A 24,028-nucleotide genomic window follows, 5' to 3' on the forward strand; every position below is an offset into this window, starting at 1 on the left:
GAACCCTCTCTGAAAAAATTAGAAGGTATATTCCTAGAAACTAATCCAGGAGGAAGATGAGATAACCAACAAAGAGGAGTGAACAAATAAAAAAGTAAAACTGGCAGTTCATTCTAAATAAGTGTCAACTATTTTGAAGTTTTAATACAAATTTGAAGTTAAAGCCCAGAAAACCTCACAACACGACAAGTATAGAAGGGGAGCAGAATAGGAAATAAAACACTGCCAGAGTTCTTCACCTGCTGAAGGTGAGGATATACGGCTTGGTTAAATGTTAATGTGAATAGAAAACTTAAAGAATCAATGTAAACATCAGTGTTAAAAACTAGATGAGCCTGATAGAGGCTGCATAATTTCTAAAGCATCGGGTTTACCCAGAACAAAGGACATAATCAATCCAGCAAATACCAGGAAAGTGGAAAAAGGAACTGGTAAAAAACAAGGCAAATAGAAAATAGATGACACTGTCAGAAACCAATCTAAACGTATCAGTAACATGATAATTTCAAGTGAGTTATATTCACTTATTACATGAGGTGCTGACCATAAGTTTTTTTTTTAAGGGAGCTATATATTTGCCCTTTATAAGAGACTCAACCTAGAATAACACAAGACACTGGAAGTCAAAGAGGAACTAATAAACCAGGCAAATGGAACAGAAGCAGCAAGGAGGAGTATAAAAATCAGATCACAGAGGATTCAAGTTTAAGCATTAAAAGAGCAAAAAGGGATATTTCATGCATCAGTATGTGTTGAGCACTTTGCTTGATGGGTAGTACATAATAAGCAATTAAACAAGTTAAAGTTTAGTTGTTATTCCAGGCATCATCATTATCTGTAATGTGATATGTCCAAAGTGGTTCTCGAAGGAAAATTATGCTGATATTAATTAACAAGATATAAAGAAACACAAAGTTAAATAGGCCAGGGAAGCCTAAATCACTCTCTAAATAAACAAGTAAAAGATGTCACCAAGAATAAAAACCAACCTTAGTTAAAATGATAGGCTATGTTAACCAGTCTAATGAAAACATTTCAAATTGTATATAAAACCAGCACATTGTACCCCGATTGCATTAATGTATACAGCTATGATTTAAAAAAAAAAAAGGAATAAAAGCCAACCTTAGTTAAAATGATAATTGGATATGTTTAAAAACCATGCAAGTGCTAAAATGGATCAGGGTAAAGTCCTTGCAAGTTGTTAAAAGATACGTATTACTTCTTCTTGCTCTGATCTTCTTTTGACCTAGGTTCTATTATTGCTTTCTTTTTAAGCTAATTGCTTTTATATTTTTAAAACAAAAACTGTGATTTTTTTTGAATGACAACAAAAATACCTCTGTTTGTTCTGACAGAAATTGTAAACCCATCCTAAATTTCCAACCCATTTATACACAATCTTTGCTCTGGACACTGCCATTCATGAGTTGGTGAATAGCACCCCCTCCCCAAATCAGCTGTCCATGTGAGCATCGGAATTCAGTAACTGATTCCCCATCCTTATTCTAGGGAGAGAGCACCAATGATTCTTACATATAACCGGTGAAAACCAAACTTACATGTAAAACGACAAGAATGATCTTCATTAGAGACTCTTTGGTTTAAGTTGATACTTTTATTAAAAATAGGCTTTAAAATTATTTGGAACTCTTCAGAACAGTTTAAGCACCTTCTTGTTATTTTTTGCAAATTGTTTCTTTTGTCCTACCCCAGAGAATTGTTACCTTTGATTTAGATTACTTTTCATAAAGTGCTTCCAAGGCTATAAAAGGATTTAATTCATTTAAGCTTTATAATTCAGGGTAGGTGGATTTAAAATAGGTTGACACTCTAACTGAGCTAACATTGTATTAAGTGGAGTTTTCTTAACAGACATGTACACTTTTATTAAAGCAAAACTTGTTTAACCATTTAAATAACATAGACAATAAATGTAGAAGCCCAGATAATCTGTAGCCAAAATTTTAAACAGTGCATAAGATCCGCAGGTTGATAAAGTACAATTTTTCTTTCAGCTAAGTTTCTCCTTGTTTAAAGATTATTTCAGCAATAGCACTTTGTAAACTATACTGCAATTTCATCTAAGATTGTTGCTCTATTAATTCTAGTATTAAAAAATGCTCATTATAATTTAGAAATGGATTCAAACTGCCCCTTTGACTTACCATAAAATGAAAACAGCACTACATTCTACAGGGGGAGAAAAGGAAACTAACATTTATGAAGACTCTGTAATGTCCCAGGCAATATGTTATTTTCTCTAAACAATCACCAGTCTAGGTTATATTACTATCTTATCAATGAGTAAGGTGAGTGCCTTCTAACCTTTCTGAATCCAGCATTTTTTATTAATGTTATTCCAACCAGAGTGTGAATAAACACAATGCGAGTAATGAAAGTCTAAAACAAAATTGAATTTGAGTGAAATACAGGTGAGCCAATTGAAGAGAAGAATCTTTGAAATGCAGTGCATGCAGGGAAGCTTCTGAGCTCATCTTTTGCCGTCACCTAAGCTGTCATGCTAGAGGGAAAACCTATAAATGCAATGAAGGTGGAGAAGCCTTCTGTCAAAATACACACCTTGCTAGACTTCAGAGGACTCGTCCTGCAGATAAACCTCATGAATATAGATGAATGCAGAAGGGTCTTTACCTATGTCACATCCCTTATTAAATATCAGAGAATACATCCCAAATAGAGACCTTCTGAATATAATGTACTTTTGCAATCTCAGAGAATTCAGATGAGATTTTTTTTTAAAACCTTATGAATTTGGTAAATATGGGATCTTATAGCCAAGCTTTCTTCTGTATCTTAGGTGATCCCTAAAGTTGCCAACTTTAAACCAACTTTATACATGGTTTAAAATATTCTGGGAAATAGAACAAAAAGAATTTCATAGATAATACCAAATATTTCATTACCTTTAATGACATTTATGCCCATATAAGTGGGAAAAATTTTATTGAAATGTTAGACCTCTGTTTCTTATGTTCATATTCTCAATATTTTCATCAACCTATAATGAGATAATTTAAATTTTCATTCTGAATTGTAATATACATAATTGAATCCTTTCTTTTTTCCCCTGGAAATTATTTGCTTATTTTAAGGCAAATGTGGAAAACAAAAGTCAAAAGTCTCCCCATGCAAATTCCCATTCCCCCACTGTTAAATGTTGGCATGGTTTATATTCGTTTGGAAATTTTTATGACAATATAAAGAAACCCACTAGAATCACACTTTACGTTATACTTCAACTTGATTTTTTTAATGTAACAACATATTATGAATATCTCTTTTTTTGTCTTTAAGTATAAATCTTCATTATTTCAAAAAGGCAATGTACTGATGTCACCAATTCCCTGTTTATAGACAAAAATGTTGTAATAAACATTCTGTGTACTTGTTAAAGCATTCTCAAAGATAAATTTCTCAAAGAAAGAAGGAAAATTAGATAATGAGATCTATGTGTGTACCTATAAATAAATATGTATATAATTTCCTTTTTAATAGTATCAAATTACCCTTCATAGAATATGGTTTTCTTACCGGTATTGCAGTTTGAGCTGATCAAAACATAATTAATCTTATTCACAAGCATTCCAGAACATCTGATAGAGAACGGTGTCACCTTTCCAGTTAAGAGACTTCTTTAGATTATTTTTGCTCAGAAAAATATTGCTCCTTTTATTACCAAAAAAAGTTTTATTTTAAAAATATAAATTAAATATAATTGTGACCTTGCTATCTCTAAGAGACAGTTTGCCCTAAGGCATTTTATTGATTAAATAACTTTCATTTGTGCTCCAACTTCACCTTCCTCTATCTGTAATAAATAATAAATACCATGGTATTTATAATAAATAAGATAGGGACTTTTATTTTAGAATTAGTCATAAAAGAAGAAATATAAATTGCTGCGTTGTGGAGAGCCCTCTCCCTGAGGCAGACATACTTTCAAATGCAGTTCACATAGAACTGGTCTTCCTTAGGGAGCACACCATTTAAACAGAGAAGTTCCTTTTCAGGGAAATTTCCATCCCATCCAGATACTGCTAAAACTACAGAGCGCCTCAGAGAAGCACAATTAGCCTCAAAGATTTGGTTATGTTATAATTTCACTCCCTGGAACTGTTAATAATATTAGGAGAAAGTCCAGAACTATATCTTTTTTGTAGCTTGAAATGATCAGAACTTTGTGACCTTATAGATGGAGAATCTGATGTCTGAGCAGATAAAAGACTTTCCTTGAAGCTCCTCAATAGTTGAGGGAACTCTGGGTTCTCCTTAAGGATACTTTGCCTCCAATCATGTTTGAGCTAGTGTTTATACAACTTAATGAAAAAATGTGCTTGTGCTGCTCAGGCTACTACTGAATTTTTAATAGATGCAAGGTAATTCATTCAAAGTAATGGCACTTTCACAAAAGGCAAATTTTGTAAAAATTAAAAGAAGCAGATTTCTCTCTGTTTCTTTCTCTGCCCAGTACACTAAACTTTCCATTTTACTTGATTATACATATTTGGGTTTCCAAAGAAAATAACCTCATTTATGTTATCTTTCAACAGCCGGAGTGGGAGAAATAAAGATTAATTGAGAATAAAATGAGATACGTTGGACTTTAAAATAAAGGTTGAAAAGAAATACATAGTCTGAATCACATCTCATACAGCTTTGTCTGTGATAGAGATCATGAAAATAACTAGATTATCTAGAAAAGTTATTCATTTACAACAAGTAATTAAGACAGAATGACTGCTAATCTCATTTCTCACTTGAATAGAAGGTTCTTTCAGACTCTGACAATTCTTTTTCAATTTAATTTTTCACTTTAAAAATACTCTAAAGCAGATAAATGTCTAAAAGGAGTTATCATCTGCATCATTTATAACCTTAACTTGCTTTGTGAGTCAGTAGGCTGAGTGGTTTAATTGGGATAAATGGAGCAAGTAAAAGACCAATGAACCAGCGTGAAATTTTCATGTATGCGTCAAGAGAGGCTCCTGGTTAATTTATGAATGATCCAGTACTATTAGGAGCTGTTTCAAAAAATTACTCCTTGTGATCCTTCAATGATTGGTATAACCTGTTAAAATACAAAATAAATTAAGTAAATAAATAATTTCCTAAGACTTTATCCCCACATCTATTATAAACTGGGATGATTCAAGGTAATCATCCTGTCATAGCACCCTCTTTAGAATTGTAACTACCAGAATAACAGCAAACGGAAACACAGAAGATCTCATTTTTATCAGAACCAGATAGGCAGTTGGCCTGAGGCAAGCCACTCACCTCCGTGTGTCTTAGTTTCCTTCATATAGGCAAGTTAGGTGTGCAAATGACAAAGGCCAAATTAGATGGGACCAGAAATAAATACAAAGGAGAAATAAGCATCTTGAAATACTAAAAACAAATACAAAATATGAAACTTCTATGATGTACATATACCACAATTTATTGATCCATTCATGGATTGATGGGCACTTGGGCTTCTTCCATGACTCAGCAATTATAAACTGGGCTGCAATAAACATTCTGGTACATATATCTTTGTTATAATGTGATTTTTGGTCTTCTGGTTATATACCTAGTAGAGGAACTATAGAATCGAATGGCAGGTCTATTTTTAGATCTCTAAGTCTATTTTTAGATTTCTAAGTATTCTCCAAACATCTTTCCAAAAGGAACGTATTAGTTTGCATTCCCACCAGCAACATACACAGCTATGATTTCATAAAAAAAAAAATGAAAGAAACTTCTCTCATAACATGAACCATACAGATTATAAAGTTATAATTATATATAATGCATTCTTAAATAATTCACATATCACCTTCCATATCTGTTGTCACATGTGTGATATTATAGTTGTATGCTATTTGTTTGGTATGGGAAGAATTAATGTAGTATTTTTCAAAACTAGATCGTTAAACATTCTACCTAAAAAACTGTAATTTTATTTACATGTATTCATATTTAGCCAAGTTTGACTGCTTAATGAAATTCAATGAAACTAATGTCCATCTATTGAAAACTAAACCCCATGACTTAAATATATTGTTTAGAGACACTATATAGTATCTTATAAGCTTTGGGTGGGGAAATTAGGGCTAAGGATTATTAGATTTATTTTCTTGGAAGGCAACATATCGCCATTTGTTAGAACTGTTAATATTCATTCAGCAACTAACAGTTATTTGTTTTTTACTTATAAAATTCCTTCTTTTATAATAAAGTTACCAAGGATACAAAGTATATATAATTTGAATGCTTAAAGACAAGAAGAGTTATTAACCTGCCTGTGTTTAACAATTGATTACTTAATATTAAGGAAAATTGGATACTACTTGAAAAGAGAGGTCAAATCAGGAAGTTGACATAGTCCTTTAATTTGTGATGTTAATACCCCAGATGACATAATTAAATTAGAGACGGAAATGGACTGATTTGTTTATTACTTCTTTTAGTTCTGTATTATCACTGTTAATAGTACCAGCCAGATGAAAATTCAAAGCTGTGACAAGACTGAGTTCATGCAGTCCCTTCCCCTCTACAAACCCATAGACATATGATAATTTTCTTTAATTTCTGCCCCAGGAGAGGGGCAGAAATGAGCAGATGCTGGAAGGAAAGGAAAACTGAAAACCTGGATTGCCGAAATTTAGATAGTTTAGAGTATACCAAATTTATGTGTAATGTAAGGCAAAAGATTAGGGTTAAAAAGACTCACAAAAGATCCTTGGCAGATGACAGCTAGAACTGAGATTCTTGCTAAATTTGGGATCCTGAAGAGCTCCTTCTCCATAAAGAAGCAATTAGGGTAACGACCCCTTTCATTGATTCAAGGGGATAATCATCTCCCAGGACAATGGGAACTCCAAACAAATGGAAAATTCACATATGTGCTACCTACGTGGGAAAATTCTAAAGTGAGAAATTAGTATAAAAATAAATTCAGGACCAGCAGAACTCCAAGGTGCTCACAGACACAGATGCAAAACCCCTTTGTAAAATTATTTCTACTATTGAAAGTATGTGGAATTCACACTGGAGATAAGTCCACTAAAGATGAGCTCACAGCAAGAATTATGACCTCTGTGATTTTATGTTCACTAAAAAGGACAGTCTGCAAATATGACAGGAGTGTAAGTACATTCCAACTGAGATAAAAGAGAAACATGAGAGAGAGATGAAATAAATACGATTAAATGAAGGAAAACATTTTTTAAAAGGACTCTAAGTTGTTTTGAAAGAAGACAGTGCTATGAGAAAAAAGTCAATTTTTAAAAACACCACAGAGGACTTCTGAAAGTGAAAAATATAGTCATGGAAATGAAATATGTACTATAAAGGGAATAAAAATAGAAAAAAGTAAAGAGAGAATTAGTATACTGAACTAGAGATGCATCCAATTAAAAAAAACACAGAATGTAATAAAGAAAGATGAACAGAAGGTGCCTGTGGCTCAGTGAGTAGGGAGCAACAAAAAATAGCAATAAGGGGCAGTGCCTGTGGCTCAAAGGAGTAGGGCACTGGCCCCATATGCCGGAGATGGTGGGTTTAAACCCAGCCCCAGCCAGAAACTGCAAAAAAAAAAAAAAAAAATAGCCAGGCGTTGTGACAGGCACCTGTAGTCCCAGCTGCTTGAGAGGCTGAGGCAAGAGAATCGCCTAAGCCCAGGAGCTGGAGGTTGCTGTGAGCTGTGACATCACAGCACTACCCAGGGTGACAAAGTGGGATTCTGTTTCAAAAAAAAACAAAAAAGCAAAAAAAAAAAAAAAAAAAAAGAAAGAAAGAAAGATGAATGAGAGGCATGGAGAACAGAATATGAAACCCTAGTGTAGGTCCAGTCGAAGTTCCAGAAAGGAGGAGAAGTTAATATTTGAAATGATAGTGACTTATATTTTTCCAGCTGTGATTAAAAATATGAATCCTCAAATTGGGAAGACATGCCAAGTTCTCAATGGTAAATAAAATAAACCTACTCCTACTCCTACATAAACCTACTCCTATAATAGATTTTCACCAAAGGAAAAAAAAGCAACCAGAGATTACTTACCAAGGAGCAACAATTCAATAGATAACTTCTTATCAATTAAAACAAAGACAGTGTTCTCTGTAGATTCTAGTTACCAGACTTTCGTCAGAAGCATTACCTTCAAAAATCTTCTCCCATTCTGAAGATTGTCTGTCAAACTAATCAGTAAGAAAAGAATAAATAACCCATTTCTATATGGCAACAGACTTGAGCAGAAACTTCTCTGATGAAGACAGGCGCATGACCTACAAACACATGAAAAAATGCTCATCATCCTTAATCATCAGAGGAATGCAAATCAAAACCACTTTGAGATATCATCTAACTACAGTAAGATTAGCCCACATCACAAAATCCCCAAACTACAGATGTTGGCGTGGATGTGGAGAGAAGGGAACGCTTCTTCACTGCTGGTAGGAATGCAAGCTAATATGACCTTTTTGGAAAGAAGTTTGGGGAATACTCAAGGAACTAAAAGTAGACCTACCATTTGATCCTGCAATTCCTCTACCAAGTATATCCCCAGATGATCAAAAATTATTTTACAACAAAGACATTTGTGCCAGAATATTTATTGCAGCCCAATTCATAATAGCAAAGATATGGAAATATCCCAATTGCCCATCGACCTATGAGTAGATTAACAAATTGTGGTATATGTACACCATAGAATACTATGCAGCCATAAAAAGATGGAGACTTCACATCTTTTATGTTTACCTGGATGGAGCTGGAACATATTCTTCTTAGTAAAGTATCTCAAGATTGGGGAAAAAAATATCCAATGTACTCAATATTACTATGAAATCAATATATAACCACCTACACACTCATACGGATGGCAAAACACAACTATAGTCCAGAAAGTAGAAGGGAGGAGGGGGGAGAGGGGGGAACATGGGAGGAGAGAGGGTATTTGGAGGGACCTCACCTAAAGTGCATGATGCAATGGTACATTTCAAAACTATTAAGAAATGAGTCAAGAATGGAAGAAAAAGTATCCAATGTACATAGCCCTATTTTGAAACTAATTCATAGCTTTTATAGGAATGTCATAACCTAATTATAGCCTTAGAATATGGGAAGGGGGTGGGAGAGGGGAGGTGAGGGGGGCAATAGGGGGAGGGACGGTGATTGGTGGGGTCACCTATATAGCTTATCTTACAAGGGTACAAGTGAATCTTTCTAAAAGCAGAGTATCAATGTCTTAATGACTAAGAGAATGACATGAAGGTTATGTTAACCAGTTTGATGAGAGTATTTCAAAATGTATATGAAAACAGCACACTGTACCCCATGATTGCATTAATGTACATAGTTATGCTATAAGAAATAAAAAAAAAGAAGCCCCAAAAAGAAATGAGTATAATTGTGATGTGTGTGTTACTTAGTTCAGTGTAAACATTTCACATTGTATATTGAAGCAGTACCCTGAACCCCATAAATGCATCAACGTACAAAGTTATGATTTAATAAAAAATAATTAATTAAAAAAAAGACAGTGGATTCTTATCAAAATCCCAGCAGAGTTTTTTATGGAACTCAACCAGGTGATTCTATTATAATATTCCTTAGGATGAGTAAACAAGGAGAATAACCAACACAAATGTGAAGAGGTGAAAGGTGATGGGGCTTTTCACTACTCTGTTACAGAGTAACAGAGGTGGGGTGTAGTAGCTCATACCTATAATCCCAGCACTTGGGGAGGCCAAGGCAGGAGAATTGATCAAGACCAGGAGTTCAAGATGAGCCTGGGCAACATAGCAAGACCCTATCTCTCCAAAATTTAAAAATTAACCTGGGCTGATGGTGCTTGGCTAGGAATAAATTTGTCCAGCCATTTTTATTTTATTGTATTTTATTTATTATTTATTTTTTATTATTGAGAGAGTCTCATTTTGTCACCCTTAGTAGAGTGCTGTGGCATCACAGCTCACAGCAATGTCAAACTCCTGGGCTTAAGCGATTCTCTTGCCTCAGCCTCCCAAGTTGCTGGGACTACAGACACCCCCCACACACACAATGCCTGGCTATTTTTTTGTTGTTGTCATTGAGGTTTAGCAGGCCCTGGTCAGGTTCAGACCCATAAGCCCCAGTGCATGTGGCTGGTGCCCTAACCACTGAGCAACAGGCACCACCATATCCAACCATTTTTAGAGTAATATGAAGTGCCAGATCTACTTCTAGATATATTCCCCAGCATCCTTTCTTAACTGAGATTACTATGAGAAACCCAGAACACAGAAAGTTATGAGAGTGACTACTTTCTTAGTTCCTAAGAGAAACATAGCTACTTCCATGTTTGATGCAAAGGTGAAGAACAGTTCACTAATACAGTGGGTGTCTTAGGGCCTTAGGTCTCCCAGGCACCAGTTGGGGACTGCTGGTAGGGAGCAAATATTTACACAAGCACCTTTAATGCAGCATTGTTAATTAAAACCAGAAAATGGAAATGACCTAGATATTCATCAGAAGTTTATGGTTGTTCTCCAAAAGAGTAGTCTCTGACTCTATTATAGCCAAGCGTGCATTGCAGGATTTCTGTGGGAGTGGTTTCACAGTCCTCTTGAATGTGATGTACTGTAAATACCTGTGGCTCTGGCCTGTCAGCTAGTTTTGATCTCCTGCTTTGTTTTCACCTCTCCCTGACACAGACAGAACTTGGTTAGGGGTTTGAGTAAGATCATGGGTCAGAGAGGCCAGGACTTTGTATAAGACATCTAAGCCAGAAGACATTTCTGAATGTTTTGTGCATTTTAAGTGTATGCCCCAAACCCAGGCTGCTGTTGAAACTAAAGCCCAGGCCTTGGGTCTCGATGGGCAGATGATATAGTGAAGATGTAAGGGGCAGAGGAGCCCGAACCATCAGAGCTGTGACTTTAAGGTGACAGAGGAACCAATAGTGGCACCAAACATGGAAGCCAGGTACAAGAAGACCTTGTGACTGAAAGATCAGCTCACCAATATGAGGGTGGGAACGGTAGTCAGGCCTGCCTGCATGTGGTCAAAGGGCAGGAGCCACTTCTGCTGCGTGAACTGTCTCACAGGATAAGGCAGGGATGAGGCTACAGAAAGCAGAGGAAAGTGAGGATGGGCTTCCTGCAGGACACTGGGCCAGGTTTCATTTACCCTCTGAATCCAGAATTCTTTAATGATACCCTGAGTCAACAAGAATATTTGAGAATGTCCTAGGTATTAGACGCTGGGCTCGGGTCTACAAACATGACAATAAGCCACAGATCCTATCTTAGGAGTTGACATACCAGGGATAAAGAAAGGCATGTAAAGAAGTGAAGGCATGAAGGCAATGTTCCGTGAGACAGAGGATCACAAAAGACTCTAACTTGATCTTAGATGGGATAGTAGGGCTGGCTAGCAGTTTGGGAAAGGCTGTACGGAAGCATGCGTGATATTTCAAGTGCATCTTGAATGACCCTGAGTTTGTTCAGTAGACAATGAGTAGAAGTACAGAGGCCTGATGGAGAATGTTTTAGTAACTTGGACTTCACATTATATGCTCAAAGAGTTTGCTACAAGACAGGGACTGGCATGGAGTAACCAGAGAGGTGGGGTGGGGGCGAATTCTTGGCCAGGCCAGGAAGGACCTTGTATTTTATAAAGGAGTTTGGAATTTGTCTAAGGGCAATGGGGAGCCACTGAATGACCGTAAACAAAGGAAAAACATCATTATGTTTGAATTTTAGGAATATCACCCTGGGCCAGGCGCAGTGGCTCACACATGTAATCCCAGCCCTTTAGGAGGCTTAGGCGAGAGAACCACTTGAGGCCAGGAATTCAAGACCAGCCTGAGCAATACAGAGAGAACCCATCTGTACAAAAAATGCAAAAATCAGTTAGCCATGGTGGCACCCACCTGTAGTCCCAGCCACTCAGGAGGCTGAGGAGCCTTTATTACTTGAGCCCAGGAGTTTGAGGTCACACTGAGCTGTATTTGTGCCACTGCACTCTAGCCCAGGTGATAGATAGCCCAGGAGAGGGGAGGGGAAGGAAGGATAAGGGAAGGAAGAGAAGAAAAGAGAAAAAGAAAAGAAAAGAAAAGAGAAATAATCGCCCTGAATGCCTTTTGTATAGACTATGAACTCTGTTTCCAACTCTCCACTTTGGAACCAGATTGGTCCCACTTTACTATTCAAATTTATTTTTTTCTCTTCCCCAGCACACACCCTCCACTGAGGTCAATTGATATCTGCATTGCTAATAGTTTCAAGGTCATTCCAGTTTCTTAGCCTATACTCCCGTAAATTCATCAACCCCTAATAGCAGGGTTTTTCAACTTTTTTACCTCATGGCACTCTTGAATCTATAGTTAAACTTCCACAGCACACTTACATTTTGTTGATCATAAAAAAGAGTGAGAAAAATACTTTGGTTTGAACTTCTTTCAAAACTAATTATTTATCTTTAAAAGTTTTCACGACACACCTAAGATTCTCTGACAGCACACCAGTGTGCCATGGCACACTGTCTGAAAATCGCTACCTAATTGTCTATAAGACTGTAGTAAGAGCACAGGCTCTGGAGTCAGACTGCATAGATTTGAATACTGTCTCCATCCTTTGCTAGTTGTCCTTAATCTCTCTGTATCTCGAGTTCTTCATCTAACATTGGAATAGTAATAGTGGCTATGTCATAGATTTAACTGCAAGAATGAAAAGAGTTTAATGTGTAAAAGGCCTAGAATAGGATCTGGCACACAGCACTCAGCAAAAGCTGCCTATTTTTTTCTTTATATATACTAATTCCTGTTTGGCAAGACCCCGTTAAAATCCCATGTCCTCTTTAAAAACTTGCTAGACTTTCGCTAGCTCTTACAGCTTTTCATATTATAATTTTTGAATATGTAAAACACCATGTATTTGTATTATGATACTGACTTTGTAGTTCTCTGTTTCCTTAGTTTGAATTTGGTTTCCCAACTCAACAGTAAGTACTTTAAAAATAAAGACTATCTCATTCTGGACCGTGGCTATGATCAAAATTAGTACACGACACACATGTCATAATATTGATTAAGATTGTTCTTCTATGGGAAAACCGTAACTGTGACTGGAAAGCGTTTAAAGTTTACTCATTACCTGTGGTGCCATGTCTTTCAGAATTGTTCACTACTAAGTAAATGCTCCTCATTAAAAACAAAATGTTACACTTCGTGAAGCTTTGACTTAATATTCTAACTCTTATTAATGATTCTCTCTTTGTTTTAAGATGGGACGTTTTGGGAGCCGTCATTGGTACAGAATGTGGAACAATAGAATCAGGTTTATCAATGGTCTTCCTCAAAGATGGAGAGAGGAAATTGTGCACTCCGTACATGGACACCACCGGTTACGGGAACTTGAGGTTCTACTTTGTTATGGGTAGGTACATTTTGAACAAGCTTTGTTGACCCTGGAGCAGATCCCAGGCCAACACCTATTCCTGAGGAAATAAGACTGTTTGTTGTTTATTATGTAAAATGAAAAGTAATGAAATGTGAGCTGTGCAGACAGAGCAAAAAACCCATGGTGCTCACCTCTGCTTCAGACCAGCCCTGCTGGACCCATGCTGTGGAGAGCCAGTCCTGGAGTGCCATGGCAAGGCCTCAGTACCTCCCTCCACCCTCTCCCTCCATGGTTATGGCTGAAAGGAGAGTAGGAGAGACGCTACAAAGCAAAGCAACTTCTCTGTCCACAGTCTCTCCCTTCCCCTCCAAAAGCAGTCATTCAGATGAGTCATTTGTTTTCACTGGTAGCTCATCATTGCACAACTGTTGTGGGAAGCTGAGAAAGAAACAGGTTAATACTTTGTTAGTGCGCTCTATTTGCCAATGTTTGCAAACACATTAAGAAAAAAGTATTCATAGGACATATTTCTCTTCAAAATATTATAGAGAAAATACATAAGGTTGGAAAAATACCCAAAGAGGAATTATGGGATTGAAATTTACCCTTGTAGTCAAGGGCCACCATTACACATTCCTTCACTGATGTCATTCCAGAGTGTGAGTAGGTGTCACATGCCGTCTTTGTTGAGTTACTGGAAAAGCACAGGCAACATCTGGAAGTGAAGCAGGAAATAAACATTGTCTACCTTTGAACTTACTAGCGGAGGTGTCAGTTCATCAGAACAGACCGATCTCACTCTGGGCATCAGCACTGGCTGTTTATTTCTCTCACGTTCCTCCCTTTGCCTTTCTGACAACTGTACAGCTCAGGATTGCAAGACAAACCTGATCATCTCATGCTCTCCAGAAGATTACCTGTGTGAGGCTAACTCATTTTCCATAATGATCTGTTTGACAACATAGAAATTGTGGACATAAAATAAAACAAGCTCACATTTAAGGGTATCCTCAACTTCACAGTTTGCATATTTAAAGTCCCAGAGCTCATTTCCTTTAAATAAGAAGAAACTGGCTCTCATGTTATTAAAAAATGATTCCTGGAAAACCTTAAGTCAAAGAAAAGTTGCCACAGTTACAACTTTGACTTAAAATATGCAAAAGCAAATTATGTAACCAGAACATGTGTACCCCTGTAATATTCTGAAATTTAAAAAATCATTTAGTAATAGTCTAATTTCTCCCCTTTTTACCATTTTTGATATGATGTTTTTGAATTTTTTATTTTTTCCTAGTAAATCAGTCATGTTCAGTGCATTTATATGTGATCGGGTCATCATTACTTAAGTTTCTTTATGTAATTGTGTCTATATAAGAGATTAAGTCACCTTTAATTCTTTCTAGAATAAAGATTATTAATAAATTAAAATAGAATTGACTATAATGGAAAAATTAATTTGAATTAGCACAAAGAAGCACATTATCTAAATAAACCATCTTTTATTCAACTTTAAAATGTAAGGAATGCCTACTGAATCTAAAGCCCTGAGCTAGGATTTATGGAGAATACAACTGGGGAGAATAATGGTACCTAAATCACAGAGCTGCTGCTCATATGAGTTAATACATGCAAAGCACTTAACACAGTGCCAAATAAAACCCTGTATTTAGACTCCGTATATCTCTGTTGTTATGGCTATAAAAACTACTTAAAGTCCCTTCCCACAAGCAGTGTCTAACTGCCAGAGAGAATGCAATATGTTATAATGGAAGGAAAATGCTATGAAAGTGTGGAAGAGGCTGTGAGTAATTGCAGGGGAGGGATTAGAGTAAAGCTTCATGAAGGAGATGGCATTTGAACCTGGCCCGGAAGGTTGGGCAGGATTTATACTTAAGGGAAGAAGAGAATTCCAAACTAAGCTATTTTGAAAAAAGGCGCAAGAATAAAGGTGTGTGCTATGTTTGTAGCGGGGTGATTTTCCCAGTACAGATAGATGAATGGATGCAGGTGAGATGAAATGAGAAAAGCAGGTAGCAGAAAGAGTGGTGATTTTCTTTAATTCCTTATTCAGGAGTTTGGATTTTCTTCCTATAGGTAGTGTGGAGCCATCAGAGAATTCCTGTTAGTTCATTCTGTAATACATGATCACCCGTGTTATAGAAAGGTCGTCCTAGCAAGAGTGTAAATGAAAAACTGAAATAATCAAAAATTAGAGGATAAAGACTACTTAGGATAGGGTTGCTAGATTTAGCCAAAAAAAATCTCTAGATTTTTGAGAAAATACAAGAAAAAAAAAATACAGCCTAGTAAAATTTGAATTTCAGATAACAAATATTTTCTTGTATAAATATTCTTTGTTTGGAGGAAGAGAGCATAAATATTCTTTATGCGATGTATTTTATCTGGTAATACTAAATTTGGAGGCTGTTACACCAGTGCAGGCAACAGAAGTCTCAGGGTATATCAGTAATGTAAGGAGAGGACAGAGAGTGGACAACTGAGAGAGAACCCCAACCAAAGTTGGCACCCAGTTGGCAGTGGGGCTTATGAGGACAAGATTTCTCTCCTTGGTGGCTGAAAGAATGGTGCCATTTCCTAAATTAAGAAATATTTTTTTTTTAAAAGAGCAAGTGTAGACTAGAAGATTTTAATACTGGGTATGTTAAGATCAAGGTTTCTGTAATGTCATATGAAGGCTGAAATTCTATTCGAGGTTTGAGTCAGATTTGAAAATCATCTGGATACTGGGGATAACTGGAGCCTTGAAAATGCCGTGGCCTCTTGAGCAGAAGGTAGCATCAGACATGAGAAATTCTTAGGGAGAACCCTCATCTAATGTAGGGAGAGGGGAACGAGTAGACAGAGAACGCTGAGAAAGGGCATAAAGAGCAGTGGAAGGAAAGTCATACAGAGAGGAGAGAGGAAGGGCGTGGCTCAGGCTGAGAAGACAAGGAGGTGATTAGCAACATTGGGAATGTGAAGAGAGAGGGCTCAACCGGGACAGGGCAGAGAGGCCACCAGAGACTGTGAAGAGAGGATTCCCAAAGGTGTGATGCCAGAAAAGCCAAAGCACTCGTACTTAAAAATAGTAATAATTATATCTCTGCAAGAAGACTGCTCCTTCAGGAATTTTATAGTAGTGAGGAGCAAAGAAATGGAGTCTGTATCTTGAGGGAACAACAACATCCAGAGGAGGTGTTTTTAGGATAGGGTAGGGTAGAGTAGGGATAGGATAGGACAGGACAGGGCAGGACAGGACAGGACTAGATAGGATAGGATAGGATAGGATAGGGTAGCATAGGATAGGATAAGATAGCACACATAGAACAGGATGGGATGAATAGGATAAGAGGGGATACCTAGGATAGTGTGACTGGGATAGGGTACATAGGATAGGGTGGAGAGAACAGGAAGGGTAAGACAGGAATGGACCTGTTGGGGCCAGCCCCAAACTACACTGTGAGTTCTTCCCCACTGACTGGCAGGACGTAAGGGTGAGGGAAAATAAAGAGTGAAGACACAGGAGAAAGTTTTTTAAGAAGCTGGCCAGGGGACTGTTCACCTCCAAGCATGAGGACTGGCAGAAAGCCCTTAGCTCTGGGCTAGCTCCATTTTTATTACACACATCACTGTTTTAATCATCATCTAATGGGGGAAGGCTAAACTCTTATATCATGGTTCTTGCTGGGCTTACATTTTCTAACCAAACTGTTTGTTTAACTAACAACCTTGATTAGACTGATTTACCTCTATTATTTCTCTAATTTATTTATGATCTTAACACAATCAGAGATAGAACAGAAAACACATCCCAAGAGCAGGACGTCAAAGCCCAGACCCCAATCACACCATGCACAGAAATCTCAGGAGTGACAGTGAGGCCCCTGGGAAGCTTTGTGTGCAGATGAGCTGGCCCATAGTGAGATGACAGAAGAAAGGAGGTGTTTTCCTCCTTATCTTCCTGAGAGACTTTTTCTCTCTTAATAAGGTTTAGGTACCTGCCCTGTCTCCAGTGAGTTCAGCATTCCCTCGCCAACTCCCCCAGTGCACTAACTTCCTGAGAGGGCCCATGGCAAGCCTTGTCTCTCAGTGCTCAGTGATCTCTGAGCTGAATCTCGCTGGGGACAGGTGAAGTTCAAGCAAAACAGTTTGCTGGAAAATACCAGGCTTCAGGCTGTCGCTTTGCAACAGATTGTGGGTTTCTCTGATCCCCTTCTCTCCTGTCTCTGTTCCCTTTTGCCCATCATCTACAATCATTTTCTTAATTCAATTTCTAATCTACTTATAATTGAACAATTGAAAATTGATTTTAAGGTTATTAAATCATTATTTCTAGCAGTGCAAGCACATCAAGATAGGACTCTTCCTCTGAGTACCCCCATGTCCACCTGAAGGACCTATGGAAAAGACCTTAAAACATTGTTAGTTTTGGGGGAAGAAAGTAACCTGGAAAGAGATTTAAGATGAGACAGTTTACCAATAACCTCTCACTAAATATGGTACCTTAGGAAAACCAGACTGATTCTAAACTAGGCTAGATCACACTTGCTCCCTCTCAGGCTGTTTCTGATACGTTGTGTCCTTGGTTCGTATCAGTATGTTGTGACTACATTTCTGGAAAACTTGCTCAACTTCCAGAGTTCAGTTCAAAGTCTCTTTTCTTTATTCAGATATTCATTCATCCAATACACATTCATTGAGGGCCAGCATCCAGCACTGTTCTTAGAGCCAAATGCAGTGAATAGTTCTGAAATAACCTGACATCATTCACTCGTGTGCTGCTTTATTATTCCTCCGACAAACACCTATGGGGCATCTGCTGTGTGCCCAGGTCTTTTAGCTCACACTGTGCCTCTGAATTTTAACTGCAGTTATGGCAGCACAACCCTTTATTGCTAATTGCCATTCTTTCTTATAGATATTAGTCTTGTTTTCCTCACCCAATAACAAACTTTTTGAGGTTGGAGCTTATTTTTCCTTCTAGCCCAATGCCCTGAAATAATAAATCTCCAACAGAACCATTTTCCTGATACTTAAAAGCTACTTAAAACTTGTTTAAAGTATTTTAGAATTGGCCATGCCCTAATTTTTACTGAAATCTTTCTGCACCTTCACTGCTGTTCAAGATGCCTGTGAATCATGATTTTCCACAAGGCATCAAAGGCTGTGAAGCTGAAGCAGAATCTATATCTTCCTGTAGGAGCTGCTGTCACTGAAACTTCACAGAACTGATAAATTGCCCCCAGAGGGACCTTTCTGATAAAGTCTGTCATCATTTTAAAGTCTAGGCTCCTTGAGGACTTTCTTCTTCTGCCCTTTTGGGCTGGGTGATGTTCCCACATGCATTTCAGTTGTCTGGGAAGGGCAGACACAGTTCATGAGCTGTTCTCAAGGGAGCAGGAGAGGAGCTACCGGGGACAAATTAATGAAATTAGAGGGAGCTGACAGTTCAAGTCCTGTGTCGTTCGTTAGGCGTGGTGCGCTAAAACACACTGCCTGTGATTCTTGCACCGTTTTTGTTCTTTTTTGGTAAGTCTTTAATATGTGCTCAATGTGTAATGAAAACGTTGCATTTTCAAAAAGAGAATTTAGTTTTCACATGGATCTTTTCCACCATCTTTCTGTAGATCATCATTTAGAATGTATTTATCAGTACCCTGAAGTATGTCGTATAATCCTGAAAAGTATAAATCACACTTTTCTTTGCAGGTCATTGCCCCTAAATATTAAACATAATAAACATCTATGAGGATAAAATGTACATTGTCATCATATCTGCCTTCTCTATTCCCAGTTCAAATTACTTAATCCAATAAATATTTGTTATATTCCAAGTTACATATGCTCAGCATATGTAACATCCCAGATTATTGCATTTGGGAAGATGAAATGGAAATGCCATATAAATGAGACAGCTAGCCAGGCAGGACTGGGCTCATAGATGACCTTAATGTGGTCACTGTAGTCAGCTGTGCAGGTATCAGGTTTATAGATTGAGAAAAATAGTTTTCTTAATGACCCCAGATCTGGGATCTTGGGAACAGGCTCATGTTCTCTGCTCAGAGGAGGCTTATGGACAAAGCAAAATTCTTATCAATAGGCTATGAAAATGTTATTGCTAAGCACAAAAGAATATGCAGTGTTTATGGATCAGAACCGATATACCTATCACCCAGTAATTTTAATGGCAGGGGTTTTAATTACTGCCATCGTAGAGTGTCAGCAACTGTAGAATATCACCGTAGAGTAGCCTGTGGATAAACATTACCACACCTGATGGCTGATATAAAAAATAAAGGAATTTTTTTAGGAAGATACTAATCAAAGAAAAAAGTTAAAATGATAAATTTTGGGACTTGGAGATGTAATATTTACCATGCAATACATGGGCATGCCCACACTCCTGGTGTGAGGGCTGGTGCCTCCTCACTGCTGAACACATTTTACAGTGAATCCCCAAGAGTGGCCTTGCTCACTAAGAACCCTGTTATTCCTGTCCAGGCTGTGAGCATCCTCTGGAAGTCTTGCTCTTTGATATCCTTCTTTTTTGTCTAATATTCCTTATATTATCACAGACTGTCTCGCCTTGATTAGGTTCTACCCTTCTTAATTAACATCTAATATCACTCCCTCATCTCTCTGCAAGATCAGCCCCAATTACTTAGTCTGTGTTTGAGCCAGACATTTACAAACAAGTGACATTTTCTTGGTTTATTTGATTTCAGGTGGTCTCAGCCATTATTTGCAGATTTTACTAGATTAACTCTCAGAGGGTAACCTTATTCTAAAGACTTGAGATTGTCTTACCATCACCCTAGATTATTAGCAACAGTACTTTCCAGAGATAAAAATTAGCATTGATGGTGGTCAATTTAAAAACTGAAGGAATTTTTGAGAAAAAATAATAATAATAAAAAGTTAATGTTATAAAATCGTGAAACTTCGGGATAGGTTATTTGCCATGCTATCCAGGCACATACCCACAGACCTGCTGTGATTTTTGATGTTATTATTAAGGATAGTGGTAAATAGGGAGAAGCTTCAAGTTAGACATGTTATCCCTTGAATTCCAGGGTACACAATCGGTAAAAACCAGCAGTAGCAAAAAGATTGAGACAATGCAGTCATGGTAAGAATAGAGTGTCAAAGGTTAAAAGAAATAACATCTAGGGTGGTGTGTGTGGCTCAAAGGAGTAGGGCGCTGACTCCATATACCAGAAGTGGTGGGTTCAAACCCGGCCCTGGCCAAAAACCAAAAAAAAAAAGAAATAACATCTACTCCTGGCTCTTCTACCAGTTACTTAAGTGATATTTGGCTTCAGGTGCCTGCCTTTTATTCAGTTTCATCATCAGAATGATCTTAATTACCTTTCAGTTCTAATATATCGTTTTACATGACTAAAGTAGAATGATAGGGAATAAATTATCCTATGTACTTCGAAAACTCAAATGAGGTACAAATATAAAAATGAAAAATGAATTGCATTTCAAACATAAATGCATGTGCTAAAACATTAAAGATATTTAACAGTTTGAATAATACCTCAGAAGTCCTGGATGCAGTGGGTCTCTACACTTGTTTCAAAATTGTAATCAGTAGGTTCTGAACTTTGGTCATAGAAACATTAAATATAAGGAAGTAAAGGCTTCTTAAAAAGTACAGTACATCTTTCTGATATGAGATAAAACCCAGATGTGCAGCTGCTGCTCAGAGCAGACTGTTATTTGAGTGATTTCATTAAGCAAACAGTTATTTTGGCCTTCACAAATATCAAGTCTTTGATCTTTTTAGCATGGCCTACCAGAACTATGTACATTATTTCCCTGGGTCTAGTTACCTTGGTTTAGGCTTATTCTTAAGTGGCATCTGGTTACTATAATTTTTTTTATTCTGAAATTTAACAATGCAATTGACGTTTGTGGATATAAGTTGGCATTAACATAAAATTTTTGTTTGGTGTAGGAGGAATTTGTGACCCTGGAGATTCTCATGAAAATGATATCATCCTATATGCAAAGATTGAAGGAAGGAAAGACCACATTGCACTGGATACCCTTTCCTATTCCTCATACAAGGTACACATGCCAAATAGCCCACCTCAGACCTCCCTCGATAAGCCAGGGTTAAAACCATAAAGGTCATGCCAGATGCAGAGGAGAAGTCTCTGTTCTGGTAGCCTAGGAAGTCACCAGGTTTCTTAAAAAGTGACATTATAACATTTTTTTTGATACAAATGAAAAATGAAGTTTTATCAGGAAGAATGAATTAGACAATAAGGCAGATCCTAGTACTCTGACAGTTATTCTTATCCCCAAGACGGTCCTAAAAATAGCTGTAATTATGCAGCCTCACAGACTTGCTATTAGGCATAATGAATGCTGATCCAGGCATTGAGCTTTCCTAGGTACAGGCCATTGTAAAAGTACAGATGATTATTACCTTTGCTTTTTTGTTTGCTAATTAGAGCTACTGTAGGTGACCTTTTTCCTTTGCCCTTTGGACCTAAGAGAGGTATCGCCTCTGATTATTTGCACACGTCTTCAGAATCACGTGAGATGCTGTCATAGGTATAGAATTGGTATTTATAATGGAGGATTTATTTGTGCTACAAGCACACCCAAACGCTCATTATTAATTAGCCTTCTCTCCACATGGATGGCACCCCTAGGTACATTTAAAAGTTAAACACAGCCAACATTTAGCATCTGAAGGATCTCAGGGTTTAAGTTAGGAAGAGGAGATAGATTAGAATGGAAAACAAGCAGAATAAGTATCCAGTGCACTCCACATGCAGGGGTAACCCAGGTTACACCATTGGGGATTTCATAATGGACCAGTTTTCCAGCAGTGGCAAGGTAGGATTATAACCTACCTTGGTCTTCCGCAGGCCTCAGTCAAATCAGTGATGTAAATCTTCAAGCATTAACTCATTGGCTCTTCCATTTAGGCTTACAGTCCTATTTTCAGAACACTGCTTTGGAGAACTCTTGATATTACACAAATCTACATTAAAAGAGGACTGGTGATAAATATGAATGTCAAATTGCCTTGTCTTTTGCTAAGTTAGATAAAATGGATATACGTATGTTTTGAAAATTTTAAAAGACCTTTATACCAGTTCATTGCATGCAGAGAGAGGCTGATCAGTCACGCGCAGAGCCCCACCTCCCTGTACAGGAAGACGTCTGAGTCACTAAAACAAATGTTCCTTGAGCATAGTATCTTTGTCTCAGAACAACAAATGGAAACTCTAAGGACACTGCCCGGTGCTTATTAAAGGGCAGTTATATACATAGTGGTTACTAGGTAGAATCTAGAAGAATTTACATGGACTACCATGAAAAGGATTACGAGTGATTTTGGTTTCTTTTGTTTGGAAGGTTCCATCTTTGGTTTCTGTGGTCATCAATCCTGAACTTCAGACTCCTGCTACCAAATTTTGTCTCAGGCAAAAGAACCACCAAGGACGTAATAGGAATGTCTGGGCTGTGGACTTTTTCCATGTCTTGCCTGTTCTCCCTTCTACAATGTCTCACATGATACAGTTTTCCATTAATCTGGGATGTGGAACACATCAACCTGGGAACAGGTAGGAAGCGCTATTTCACAAGTGTGCTGAACTAATTAAAAGAGAGCTCATAGACTTGGCTGTTAAATCAGAGGCAGTTTCTCAGTAGAGTATTAGCTGGATTTTAAATAAAATATTCATTAATAAAATACACAGTTTTCCCAAAAGTTCTTTGATTAATATGTGCGATATGACTGGATAGATTATAAAGAGAAACCGCTTCATCCTAAAAGCTTGGGCTTAGGTATCAGAGGTGTTTGCCTATACTGTGAGCAGCCATCCATTACAACAGATTGCTGAGGCAGAAAAAAAAACCACAACAAATAACTGAGAAAAACCTTGACCTCATGTTGGCTAGTGACCCCCTAATAATAAGCACGGAAATCAATTAGCACTTTAAGAGCTACGACTTCTCGGTTTCACTGGGTTTCACTTGCAGAAGTGTTGCTCAGATCCTTTCTAAGAATTCTGTCTCTGTCAGTCTCACATTCACAGGATGAAGTGACAGTGTGAGACATGGTAATTGCCTCTCCATCTATCAAACTCGGGAGCACAACTCAAGTTACCATTTGTTGTCTTTAAAACATTGTTTTTGTAGCAGCAATTTAACTGATTGCCCTTTGAAAGCCAGCCAGACTACAGTGAGGGATAAAATGATCCTTTAGGAAATAGCATCTTTAAAAACTTTGACATTGGTTCTATAGATGTTTAATGAACTTGGCCAGAGATCTCAACTTCATTTTACTTGTTATCTCTGCCCATTTTTTCCTTGTGCTTGCTCTGGTGTTATTAGCGTCAGCTTGGAGTTTTCTACCAACCACGGGCGTTCCTGGTCCCTCCTCCACACTGAATGCTTACCTGAGATTTGTGCTGGACCCCACCTCCCCCACAGCACTATCTACTCCTCTGAAAACTACAGTGGGTGAGTAAATTCTCTCTGAGACACTGAAGACTTGAATTCCTGCTGCAGAATGACAGTGAATGTGTAATCCTGAGGCCAGCATTTTAGGCATAACAAGTTCGAAACCGGACTTTTCTTTGAAAGTGATCTTATTTTAAAAAAAAAAAAA

The 24,028-nt window shown here is 37.6% G+C and overlaps 1 protein-coding gene across 2 annotated transcripts in view; it reads left to right on the forward strand.

The window, feature by feature from the left end:
* RELN (reelin) overlaps positions 1 to 24,028 on the forward strand; it is a 479,973-nt gene that overhangs the window by 290,022 nt on the left and 165,923 nt on the right. For both annotated transcript variants that reach the window (XM_003782608.3, XM_023518943.1), the window contains 4 exons: positions 13,274 to 13,425; positions 21,353 to 21,465; positions 22,771 to 22,979; positions 23,752 to 23,880. In XM_003782608.3, the coding sequence (XP_003782656.1) occupies positions 13,274 to 13,425; positions 21,353 to 21,465; positions 22,771 to 22,979; positions 23,752 to 23,880 (603 nt within the window). The remainder of the gene's footprint in view (positions 1 to 13,273; positions 13,426 to 21,352; positions 21,466 to 22,770; positions 22,980 to 23,751; positions 23,881 to 24,028) is intronic.

Source organism: Otolemur garnettii, unplaced genomic scaffold (genome assembly GCF_000181295.1).
Source record: "Otolemur garnettii isolate 467f Iridium unplaced genomic scaffold, OtoGar3 scaffold00005, whole genome shotgun sequence".
In the NCBI taxonomy this organism is placed as follows: domain Eukaryota; kingdom Metazoa; phylum Chordata; class Mammalia; order Primates; family Galagidae; genus Otolemur; species Otolemur garnettii.